Source organism: Corylus avellana, chromosome ca5 (genome assembly GCF_901000735.1).
Source record: "Corylus avellana chromosome ca5, CavTom2PMs-1.0".
NCBI lineage: Eukaryota > Viridiplantae > Streptophyta > Magnoliopsida > Fagales > Betulaceae > Corylus > Corylus avellana.
Window position 1 is genome coordinate 29291293 of NC_081545.1, and position 12227 is coordinate 29303519.

The 12227-nt window shown below is 35.7% G+C and overlaps 2 protein-coding genes across 2 annotated transcripts; both read left to right on the top strand.

The window, feature by feature from the left end:
- The first annotated feature begins 2177 nt into the window (after positions 1-2177).
- LOC132182094 (glycosyltransferase BC10) lies at positions 2178-3483 on the top strand. The gene is made up of 2 exons (XM_059595298.1): positions 2178-2696; positions 2839-3483. The coding sequence occupies exons 1-2, from the start codon at positions 2178-2180 to the stop codon at positions 3481-3483; spliced, it is 1164 nt and encodes a 387-aa protein (XP_059451281.1).
- Positions 3484-5974: 2491 nt separating this feature from the next.
- On the top strand, positions 5975-11905 carry LOC132180416 (delta(7)-sterol-C5(6)-desaturase-like). Its single transcript, XM_059593225.1, has 3 exons — positions 5975-6349; positions 8066-8371; positions 11181-11905. Exons 1-3 carry the CDS (start codon positions 6121-6123, stop codon positions 11474-11476), a joined length of 831 nt encoding a protein of 276 aa, XP_059449208.1. The 5' UTR covers positions 5975-6120; the 3' UTR covers positions 11477-11905.
- The last annotated feature ends 322 nt before the right edge of the window (positions 11906-12227 follow it).

Genomic DNA, 12227 nt, shown 5'->3' on the forward strand with positions numbered 1-12227 from the left:
ATAAACCAAATGATGTATCTTTGAATAAAATGGTTGTTGAACCATTTAATTTAGCTTCTTTAGTTAATATATCCAGCTGTGATTGGATTTTATTTATTTTATTTTTTTATGAGCAATTCAAAGCAATGGCCTCCCGTCGTTTACGTCTTGTAAACTTGACTTTGTCCTCCCGTCGTTTACGTCTTGTAAACTTGACTTTGTCCTTGTTGGAATTTGGGCAAAGTATCAATTGAATTGGTGAGTTTTGAGGAACGGTCTACATCAAACTTTTATTTTATTTTGTTTTGGATTAATCCAAGACTAATCCAAAGATTAATTAGTAGTGCCACAATAACCAAATGAAATTAAAAAAAAAAAAAAAAAAATGGTGTTTTACATTTCTAGTGCCGTTAAACCAAAAAAATTATATAATCACTTTATTTTAAAACCGTAATTTTACAAATATTTACGTGGAATTCATCCCATGAAGTATTATTCTACCTTTTTTTTTTTTTTTTAATATTTATTTGCCTAGCTGAGTTTACCATTTTATCCTGAAGAAGCCCAGGCCAAAACCAACTAATTACGAAAGGCTCGACTTTGAAATTTACGTGGAGGAAAACCCTCGTTAGCATGATATCTCTCTTTTATTTTTGTAGTCTTTATTATCTTAATTAGTACAAGTCAAGCTTAAATCTCTTGTTATGACAATAAAAATATTTTGGATAAATCCACTTAACCCCCTTAAATTACCACCCTAATGACAATTTACCCCCAACTATCAATTGCGACAATTTACTCTTAAAGCTACCAAAACAATGACAATGTATCCCTAATTTTAACAAAATGACGAAATTACCCTTACTAAAATAAAAACAAAAATACTATTTTTTTTTTCAAAATTTTAAGGGTATTTTTGTCTTATTGAAAATTTTATAGGGGTAATTTCATTATTTTGCTAGGAAATGGGGTACATTGTCATTGTCATTGTTTTGGTAGTTTATGGGGTAAATTGTCGTAATTGATAGTTTGAGGAATAAATTGTTATTGGGATGATAGTTTGAGGGGGTTAAGTGGACTTTACTCTAAAAAGAATTAAAAAAAAAAAAAAAAATTGAATCCATTAAATTAGTTGGCATCCACCATATATTTACCATGCTTTGCATCAAAACCAACGAAGATTTATTTTCAAAATTCAAATGAATCAGCTTTAATTTAGGCTTATCATATACATTTATAGATCGACTTGTTGTCCAACTACTTATTTTCTTCAAATTGTTGACCAGAATTTGTAAATATTTAAAAACGCCATGCCTTCCAAAGAGTACAAATTCAGTTTCCTCCCTAAATATTAGCAAAGATTTTTATATACTATTTCCTTAGTCTAGTCAGTATATATATATATTATTAAGCGAAGACCAACGCTCAAGAGCACGTTCGGCAATTAGACCCTTAAATTTGTAGTTAAGGGGGGCAAGTTGCACAACTAGATTATCATCCCTCATGGCTCCAGCCGTTTCTTCCTTAATTTTTTTTTGTCTTTACCATGTGCTTTAGTTGAAATTAAGTATATAAGAATTTGATTAAGAATATAAAAAACGTGCATGGTTTCTAACTTTCTTACTTAAAAATAAAATATTTTAGTTTGATTGACTTTATACATTCAGCTTTCCATGCAAAATATATATAACTTAGAAAAAAAAAGGCATAAAATCCTGACACATAAAAATGAAGGTAATGCCTACAATTTTTTTTTTTTTTAGTTAACAGATCACAAATAATTTTAGCAACTCTAATGTTACTTTTTACATGGGCTAACGTTGACGTGTTTTAAGTAACTTTTTATGTCAATACTTAAAACACGTTATTCCAACCGATGTGATAAATGAGTGTAAAGAGGAGTATTACTCTAGAAATACATGGTGCGATAGAAGTTACTAGAGTCTTCAAATGTCTGGGGGCACTTAAATTCCTTTTGATACAAATTCCTCATTATATATATATAGAGAGAGAGAGAGAGAGAGAGAGAGAGAGCCTACCTTACAAGCAGAACTGCAAAACATGCAATCGTATAAACTAATAAGGAGAAAGTCTTCGATTACTTAAGTTTCAAGTGTTTCAATTGGTTTTTTAATTAGCAATTTAGAGTACGAACAGTCTCCATCATTCTCCCTCGTTCTTGTCTCTGCGTGATAACAATGGGGAATGGCGATCAGCAGCATCAATTTCCACTTTCAATTTCAAACCCCTTCAATTTCCACTTACAATCCAACCATGTCTTCCATCTCTTCATCTTTGTCATTGTTTTGCCGCTCGGATTCCTAACATGTTTGTACCTTAAAAGCTTCTCATTTACTTCACTAGCCACCTCATTTTCTACTTCTCCACTAACCTCATCGTTACCACAACCGTTAATCCCGCCTCCACCACCGCCGATTTCATTGCCACCACTGGAAGAGCAGGAGCTCCTTGCTCATAATATGACTGACAAGGAGTTGCTCCGGCGAGCATCATTAATGGTTCCTGAAGTAGTCCATGGCGTCCCAAAGGTAGCTTTCATGTTCTTGACAAAAGGGCCTCTGCCATTGGCTCCCTTGTGGGAGAAGTTCTTCAAAGGGCATCAAGGCTTTTACTCCATATACGTGCACGCACATCCTTCTTTCAATGATTCCACGCCTGAAGATTCTGTCTTCCATGGTAGAAGAATCCCCAGCCAGGTACGGTTTCTTCAAAATATCAAATTTGTCATATCGGGTTAACCCGTGAGCCAGCTCGACACGCCAACACGAATTGCCGGCCTAATTCGGACAGCAAGATATTACACCATTTTTCTCAAGTGCATCATTTTTCTTGTTTCAGGCAGTCTATTGGGGCACATCCACAATGATCGACGCGGAGAGACGCCTGTTAGCAAACGCCCTGCTGGACTTCTCCAATCAAAGATTTGTATTGCTCTCAGAATCCTGCATCCCATTATTCAACTTCAAAGCCATTTACAGCCATCTCATGGACTCAAAACAGAGCTTCCTGGGCTGCTTCGACGACCCGAGAAAGCCGGGTCGTGGCCGATACAACCCCAAAATGTTTCCCATAATAAACATCACAAATTGGCGAAAAGGGTCTCAGTGGTTTGAAGTGCACCGTGAGCTTGCCATCCACATTGTGTCCGACAGCAAATACTACCCTGTTTTTCTCCGCCATTGTCTCCCTCCATGTTACCTCGACGAACATTATTTTCCTACGCTCGTGAACATCCGGTTCCCGGAGTTGAATTCGAAAAGGAGTATCACGTGGGTTGATTGGTCGAGGGGCGGCCCTCATCCTGCGAAATTTGGATGGGGTGATATCACGGATGAGTTTCTTAATCAGATTCGATTTGGATCAAGATGTTTGAACAATGGAAATGCTACATCAATGTGTTTCTTGTTTGCAAGAAAGTTTCTACCCAGTGCGTTGGAGCCTTTATTGCGGGTTTATCCTTTGTTGCTTGGTTTTGATCCATAGATCATTGGATGATGTTAATTAATGTTTGTGTAATTAAACTCAAAATAATGTAGCTCTGTAATTCCATTTCAAGTGGGTTGATTAACATGAACTCGTTGTTCTATTACTTTCGTTATACCGTATACAAATACAAGTGTACTCAAGAGAGAATACTCTGATGCCTAAATTAGTATTTTCTTTTTTTATGGAACCAGAGTGACATTCTTAGAAAATTATTGTGTGATGATAGATTGAATGGAATAGTTTCATACTTATCGATAAGATGATCTATTTTGACAAATTCTTGCCCTTTTTTCTATAAGAGTTTTTTTTTTTTTTTAAATGAAATTTTAAATGTATTCTTAACTAATTTTTTTTTTTTTTTTTTTTTAAAAAAAAAATTAAAGAAAAAGAAAGAAAAAAATTGATTTGGTAATATAGGTGGTTCAGCCACCCTAACGGTAGATTTTAAGGGTGGTCAAACTACCCTAAAAGACCACAAATGTATTATTAAGCAAAAATTTGATGCAATCAAAAAAATCATTCAAGATATTTATTGGCATAACAGTTAAACACATCACTTGCAATCTAAAAATCATTGGAAATATTATCCGTCCATCAAATACTAGCATTGTAAGATGAAAAGCCATTAAGTTTTATGATAAATGTCCATTTTGCTCAAGGAGTAAGATTCTTTCGTTTCAAATGAAATAAAATAGTATTTTCTTCGTAAAGTTAATGTTATTACATCTTAGATAATACATGATTGTAAGAATGTGGCTATGATTTTGAGCTGTAACAGCTTTTTGCTCATAATCTTTAATCAATGAAATCCTCAGATTTTCGTTTAAAAAATAATGTTATCACATCTTTTTTTAAAATTAAATAATATAAAATTATGTATACCATTAAATATATTAACCTTAAATCCTGACTATGAAGTATATGATCCGGCTTCTGTGAAGTAGTGAAAACTACCGAACAGCTGCGGTTGTACTGTTTTGGGTAGTGAAAAAGTAGGGTTTTAAAAAAAATATTAAACAATTTATTAAAAATTAAAAATTATATAAAATAATAATTAAAAGCTAAAACAAAAAAGTAGAGAAAAAAAAACAAAGGGGTTGGAGCCACCTCCCATGACCGTCTAGGGTGGAAGGCCTTGAGTTGCACTAAAGCCAAAAAAAAAAAAAAAAAAAAAAAAATTGGGGGGTGTGGCCGGACCACCTCCAAAGGCCATGTGGTGGCTTGGCCACCCCCATAAACCAAACCCAATTTATTTATTTTTTTTTATTTCTCTTTTGGCCTTTTTGGGGGTAGTCTAGCCATGAGAGTGGTTCTTCCACCCCCAGACAAGCCATGGGAGGTGGTTCTAGCCACCCCTTTGGCCAACCATCCCATTTTGGCGGAGCCGCACTTTTGTTTTGTTTTTACTTTTATACTTTTCTGTTTTAACTTTTTAATATGTTTAGTTTTTTAATTATTAATTTTTTATAATTTATAATTTTTAATGATTTATTTATTATTTTAAAAAAAAAACTTATTTTATAGTGCTCAAATCGTTTCGATTTTGGACAACCGCTGCTATGCAATAATTTTTACTACAGCATAAAAGTCGGATCTCAAATATGTTCATTGTGCAGTGATATAAACAACCCCCGACAGGCAAGTTCCTTAAATTTTGGGTCTTATTTCGTCCTTTTCCAGCTTATAGCCCAAGTAGCTATTAAAATTGTAAGGAAGGGCTAAAATTGAAAGAAAGCAATTTTTTGGGGCTACTAGAAAAGTACTTCCCAATTCCCATATTATTAATGACAGTTATTTCTATCACATATACTATAAAACCTCAATTTATAACATTCAATAGAAATTAATACATTAGATGATAACACCAAATACAATAGAAATGAAAATATCATATTTTTAATTCAAATCAATACTATAGACTTTTTCATTCATTTTAAGTTAACGTCCACTACTCACCATCAAACCTTCCACCCACCTCTGACCCTCTGACACGAGAGTTTTTAAAACTAACCAAAACGGTGGTTTTGGTGGTTTTGTTGATAATTATTTTGTTTATGAGGTATTTTGTAAAGAGAAATAAAATTATTTAGCGTGAAAATATTAATATTATTTTTGAGAAATAATTGGTGTAAATAATTTATCTATATTTCTCCCATATTATCTTATAAATCAATCATTAGATTTGTAAACTTATATAGACCCCACATAAATTAACGATAGATCCCACAAATTTAACGGTTAATTTATTGAATTTGTAAGTAAATACGAGAAAAATATGAACAAAGAAACTGATCATTTTTCAATATTTTTTGGTATTCTTAGCTTAGGCATCAGTTTCTATCGGATGGTGTAAAACTCAACCAACTAAATAAATGTAGGTAGGAAAAGCAGATGCACAATGAACCGATGGTCCCCCGCACAGCGTATAAAAGCCCGGGGACGAAATTCTTTAGATACTGCCTGGCCCAGTTCTGTTTTTTCTGTGTCATATTTCACTAATCAGGAGCCCTGTTTCGTATCCAGCTCAGACTCGCTGTGGTCTGTTTTCTCTCTCTCCGACCCAAATCGCCGGCCAGATTCTCCGTCGAGCTGTCTCTGGAACCCGACCGGCAATCCCCGCACCCTCCAGCAAGCATGGAAGACCACGGTAGTACATATCTGGGACTGTTCGTGGACGAGACCACCTTCTACAACCGCATTGTGCTGGGGAGCCTCCTGCCAAGCAGGGTATGGGAGCCCTTGCCCCACTTTCTGCAGACGTGGTTGCGAAACTACCTTGGCGGGACCCTTATCTACTTCCTCTCTGGCTTCCTCTGGTGCTTCTACATTTATTACTGGAAGCGCAACGTCTATGTTCCCGAAGGTATGTAATTCTCTAGTCTGTGATTTTGATTTTGTTTGGGTTTAGTTTTCGGTAATGTTGTTTGTTTTTGTGGGTTTTGAGTTGTGGTTGCTTGGTTTGGATTAGTTCACTTGTGTATGATGGGGTTATGCTTGGTTGTCAATTCTTAATATGTTTTTATTTTTCTTAATGATGAGTGAACATGAGATTATGAATGCCATTTCTTTGAGGGTTTTTTTTTTTTTTCCGAGTTCCTTATATTTCAAATATGTTAATCTTTTCTTTTGGGATTAAATTTCACCCTAATAGTTTCTGTTGAAGTTTTTATGCTTGATACCAGTCGGGTTTTGGTCAATCTGAATATTCTTTTCCTCTTAAATGATCTTTCTTTAAATTGGTTTTTGCATTGTTCTCAATATTTGAAATCGTGTTAATATTTTAGATAGAAATTTAGATTAGTCATTGGGGATGCTCTTAGGCTGGTACATATGCAAGGGGTAGAATGTACAAGAGTTATTTTGGTGCCGTCAGATTTTCAGCTTTCTCATCCACAGATTTTCAATTTTCTCTTCCTAAGCTGATTGGCTTAAGGTTGAATAGAACAATTGTAATTTTAAAGCTAGAAAATGAGACCTTTACTTCCCTCTTCCCTATGAAGACCTATAGACTTTCATGTCTTGTAAGTATGTGGAACATTTGTAGTTTTTATGAGACTATATGCTGAAAACTTTCACACTTTATGACTGAAGTTTGAGGGCTTGTTATAACGTGATGTGCTGAATATCTTTTAAGTTGTTATTTTTTGTATGTGGATATTTCGTCTATCCAGAAATCACAAATTGAGTTAATAGCCATATGGTGTGACATAATATTATTTCTACTAATATGCTTGGGGGTTTTGAAGGAGAGGAAAAGAGAGGATAATGAGAGGAGGGAGTGGAGAGGAGAGGGAACAGTTATCCTTTTCCTTTGTTTGGATCTTTTACTTAAAAGTAGGAGGGAGATGGGAGTAGGTATCTCTCCCCTTGTTTGTTGCAGAGTGGAACGGAGAGGAAACGATAAGATATCATGTACGTTGACAATTATAAAGAGATAAGTCACTGCCTACCATTGATAGTTGTAGTAAATTGCTAAGCGTAAAGGAAGGTACTGAAAAATTCATAGAAGTTCGTATCCTCTCTGTTCAAGTTTTCCCAATTTGAGGGAATTGAAAAGTGAGACTTTTAAGGGGGTGTTGTACCCCTCCAACTCCCCTTGAATCCTCTCCCTTCCACTTCTGACTGGGGAAATTTTTTTTCCAAACTTGGGGAAGGGGTAGTGGGCTCACTCCCTTTCCCCTATCATTTTGTCTCTCACTCCCCATCCAAAAAAATTGCTACATCTCAGCTTAAACGTAGGTAAGCAGCACATGTTGACCTTCTTTCTCTCTCTCTCTATCTCTCTCTCTCTCTCTCCTTTTTTTTTTTTTTATTATTATTATTTTTTCCCTTGTAGATTCCCTTGTGTTGCATAACTTGTCCAAACTTGAGGAACTATAGATAGTTGTTGACACATTGAGTTTTAATTAGTGAAACAGCCATGGCTTGAATCTCTTATATATGGGTTTGTAATTTAACTAATTGGCTGGGTAATTCATGAAACTTCAGGCTGCAATAGTTGTATTTTATATTATAAAATGTTTTTCATCTGGGCCCATGTTAACCTCTTTTTCGGAAATATTGCATACTGTTGTTGCAGACGCCATTCCATCTAAAAAAGCCATGCTCTTGCAAATATTTGTTACCATGAAGGCTATGCCATGGTACACTGCTCTACCTTCACTCTCTGAGTACATGGTTGAAAATGGCTGGACAAAATGCTTTTCGAGAATAAGCGATATAGGTATGCTTGCCTACCTTGTTTATTTAGCCACTTATCTTGTAATCGTGGAATTTGGAATCTATTGGATGCATAGAGAGCTGCACGACATAAAGCCTCTGTATAAATATCTTCATGCTACCCATCACGTCTACAACAAACAGAATACTCTTTCTCCATTTGCTGGTAAGTTCTCAATCTACTGAATTCAATTTCCATGGTTTTATCACAAGTTGAAGCTTTTTGGATTTTGGATGTTTGTATGCATAATCTTTTGCCTTTTTAGATTTATATACGTTGACTTAGGTGTTACACTTTTATGTTGGAGTATCATGTCTGTAATATCTAACACTAGAAATAATCTAAAGATCAGAACGAGGTGCCACTGGAACTGCTGACTGTGAAAAGAATGTTCACAGGGATTCCTTGGCTGTATTTCTTCTTGCTGAAGAAAATTTCAGTGGAATGTTTTCTAGGGCAAAAGCTTTAAAGTATTCACTTTGTGCACATAACTCTCTATTTGGATGAAAACGTGAAAACTTGTCCAATAGCTAGCTATACTAGTAGTAACAATGCTGCAAATAACTCTGGCTTTTATGGCAAAACAGTCGCTGTTGCATGGCCACAATCATTGTACAGAACATGGTGCTTACACGGGAAAAATAATTAGATCTTGGGATATGGCACCATGTGTGTATCTATGCCAAGTCAAACCATATCCTCTTATTCTCTAAATAAAATCCTCATTCAGTCTCATTTGTTTGATTCAACCATGGCTATAAACATCCCATCACCAAAAGCCTCTCTCTGATGTAAATTTTCCGTCCCACCAAAACCTTTTGCTCATTATATGTTTCTCTACAAGATTTCCAACACAAACATATAGAGCACGAGGATGAGAAGTAGACTGCACTAACCTGTAGAACCACATCAAACTTTTGCCATCTAATTTATAAAGTCGTCTTCCTTCTTGGCTCTGGTTTTATTATTGTTTTGTTTGAATTGTTTAACTGTGTTGCTAGAATTTAGTTTACATTTGCAGGCAGAACATGCTATAACCTTATGGCTGGCCCAATTGCTACTTTTGCTGGAGGGAGTGAAAACTGAATCCTAGGAATTTTGGTGGCTTGAACAGCCTCTATTTGCAATTAGATGATAATGAGGAGGATATGATTCCTTCAATAAACGTATTTGTGTAGCATTGGACTTACAAGCTTTCATGGTAGTTCTCATACCAGTTACTTGATGTTGTTATTGTATTCTTGGTTTATACATAGTACAACACATTGGTTTCCCCTTTTCCATGTTTCTCTTAGACCGACTTTCATAATATCTTGCTCTTTTTACTTGTGGAGAAGGTAAAAGGGGGGGTGGGGTTACCTAAATGTGGGGGAATCAGGAGAGGCGTTCTCTTAGAGCCTGAAATTTTGTACGGTGTTGATTAAATTACCTGCACTGTCCTTATATTTTCCACGTGATCAAGATTTGGGTGGAGAACAAGTATTTTTTTTTTTTTTTTACTAAAGACAAGTGCAGCATTTGGTTTGATATGAATTCTGATTTGTAGTGTTCCAGTATGGCTTGGGCTCTAAGAAAGCTAAGCTAAGTTGAGCCAAGCTGAGAATATGGCTGTTTCAGCTTGACTCATTCAAGTTGCATCCTCTTCTGGCCAGCTCAAAGCTCCAGTTGAGCATGGCTAGGTGCTGCTGCACTTGGCTTTTCCACGGAAACCCTTCTTCACACTAGTTTCCATCTTTGGTTTTAGCCATAGAAGAAAGAGATACACCCAATTTAAAACGGATTTGGTAAACCCTAACTGAAATATGAAATTAACTTGAAGGTGTATGTGCACACTTAATTGTTGTTAGGAGTCTTGCACATTTCTAGCAAAGTTATCCAGACTAAAATGAATTGCAGGGAATTAATACTATTCCTTATGAAAGGAAGAAAAACATTCTGCTGATTGTTTATTAGCACAGGACCTTTGCAGGTAAAAAAAATTTAAATTGCCGGGCGCACGGTTATCAGACTTTCAGGGTTAGAAAAGAACATACATTAGTTGTCTTGTGCTTCATAGTTTTCTGTTCTAGGTGGTACATCAGCTATAATTATACTGAAACCCTCCATTATGAAGAATTTTATGAAAGAAAGTGAAGCCAAGTTAGTGAAGGTGGACTATAGTTGACCATAGCCGGTTCTTTTTTCATTTTGGTCTTTTAACTTATCAAGGACAAATCATAATGTTAAACGGAATCTACAATATCTTTTTAAGTAGTTGGGTCATTTTAATATGCATTTGCAGTTATTCTTGGTTATTTTCAATGGTTAATGATATTTATGGTCTATAACTTGTGTGGACTCCACCCTTTTTCTGATACAAACATCCCACGAAAAAGAAAGAAAATAAAAAGCGAATGTCCTTAGTCCTTTCTAAGCATCCTTGATTGAACTTTCATTTGACCTAGAAAAGGACCTTATCTTTACAAATGTGTTCGTATTGGAGTTTGATTATGGTTTGGGATTTTCTTATTTGCTACATATCTAACAAGAGAACAGTAGTAGAGAACTATATACACTGTTCTACAAAGTGAGGTAGGATTTAATGGTAGAGTATTATTTAGTTGAAAGATGGTTAACATATTCTAGCCATGATGGGATTTTCTTCTTCTTTTTCTTTTAGGCTATATTGTAAATTCTGCTATATGATACAATCTTGTTGAAAAATCATTTCCTCTCTAGTTTTCTTGGGGTCCCATTCTTGAAACGTTATTTTCTTTTCACACCATCTATCATATGTAGATCATCTTATTTGCAAGCTTTTGAGCGACTGACGGTGTTTCCGTTTAGAGCATGGCTGTATTTCTAATTTGAAATTACTAATTGGTTCTCTTTTTCAAGAAATAGTCTCACTTAAATTTTCTATGCTATGGATAAGTTAAATTTCTATTTATTATAACTAAATGAACTAATGAGTATGATTTATGTTTCTTGTCAGGTTTGGCTTTTCACCCCCTTGATGGGATATTGCAGGCTGTACCACATGTGGCAGCACTCTTTCTTGTGCCGACGCATTTCACGACACACATTGTGCTGCTATTCCTTGAGGCTATATGGACTGCAAACATTCATGACTGCATCCATTCCAACTTATGGCCCGTAATGGGTGCTGGCTACCACACCATCCATCATACTACTTATCGTCACAACTATGGCCATTATACAATATGCATGGATTGGATCTTTGGCACTCTTCGTGACCCCTTGGATGATGGATCCAAGAAGGTCATGTGATGCCTGCCTGATTGCTCCTTCAGTCATTCAAACTTTGATGTGTGTTGGATTGTCTTCTTTGCATGTAAATCTTGTTGGTTGTTAGTTTCTTTTATGCCCTTGACTAGGGAATGGTAGAAGTTAGCGATGAGGGATTTTTGGGCTGCAATGAAAGTTTTGTCGGTTGATATTTCTTCTCAATTTCAATCAAGATGTTCTCGCCCCCCCCCATTCGGGCTCTCGCTCGGTCCAGCACGGATTGATTGGTAGCATATAATTCTCGGAAACCCATGTACTTGATTTTTAATAAAATCTTATGTCAAGACTTGTGGGGCATATATTGGAATGGATTACATATTTTTCTCCAAAATGGAGATGTAGCAAAATGTATATAATCCTGTTTTCTGATTGCGTGTGCTTCATTAGACATTTAAACTCTCGAATGAATTGGGAAAACTGATCCCTCTTATTTTTATTTATGTTGAACTAACCCTAAGGGGTTGGCTTAGTGGTTAGACAGCTTGGAACTTTGAGTATGCTTTTCAAGGTCTTAGGTTTGAAACTCACTAAGTGCAAACTGCTTCTTGTGACTATCGGACTTGGGGTTTGCCCCATGAATTAACCGAGGTGCACTTATGGGAAACTGTTTGCCGAGGGCATCCTCAGGATTAGTAGGAGCGAAGCTTCGAATACTCAATGCCAAATCAAAAAAAAAAAAATTATATATATATGTGGTTTGTAGATATCAGTCAATCTCTCAGGCTCTTAGTTG

Excerpts from the sequence above, each read along its gene's own strand:
- LOC132182094 (XM_059595298.1), top strand. The coding sequence starts at position 2,178 with ATGGGGAATGGCGATCAGCAGCATCAATTTCCACTTTCAATTTCAAAC. Across the intron at positions 2,697-2,838 it reads GTAGAAGAATCCCCAGCCAG|GCAGTCTATTGGGGCACATC; the intron begins GTACGGTTTCTT and ends TTCTTGTTTCAG.
- LOC132180416 (XM_059593225.1), top strand. The coding sequence starts at position 6,121 with ATGGAAGACCACGGTAGTACATATCTGGGACTGTTCGTGGACGAGACC. Across the intron at positions 6,350-8,065 it reads CAACGTCTATGTTCCCGAAG|ACGCCATTCCATCTAAAAAA; the intron begins GTATGTAATTCT and ends CTGTTGTTGCAG. Across the intron at positions 8,372-11,180 it reads TACTCTTTCTCCATTTGCTG|GTTTGGCTTTTCACCCCCTT; the intron begins GTAAGTTCTCAA and ends GTTTCTTGTCAG.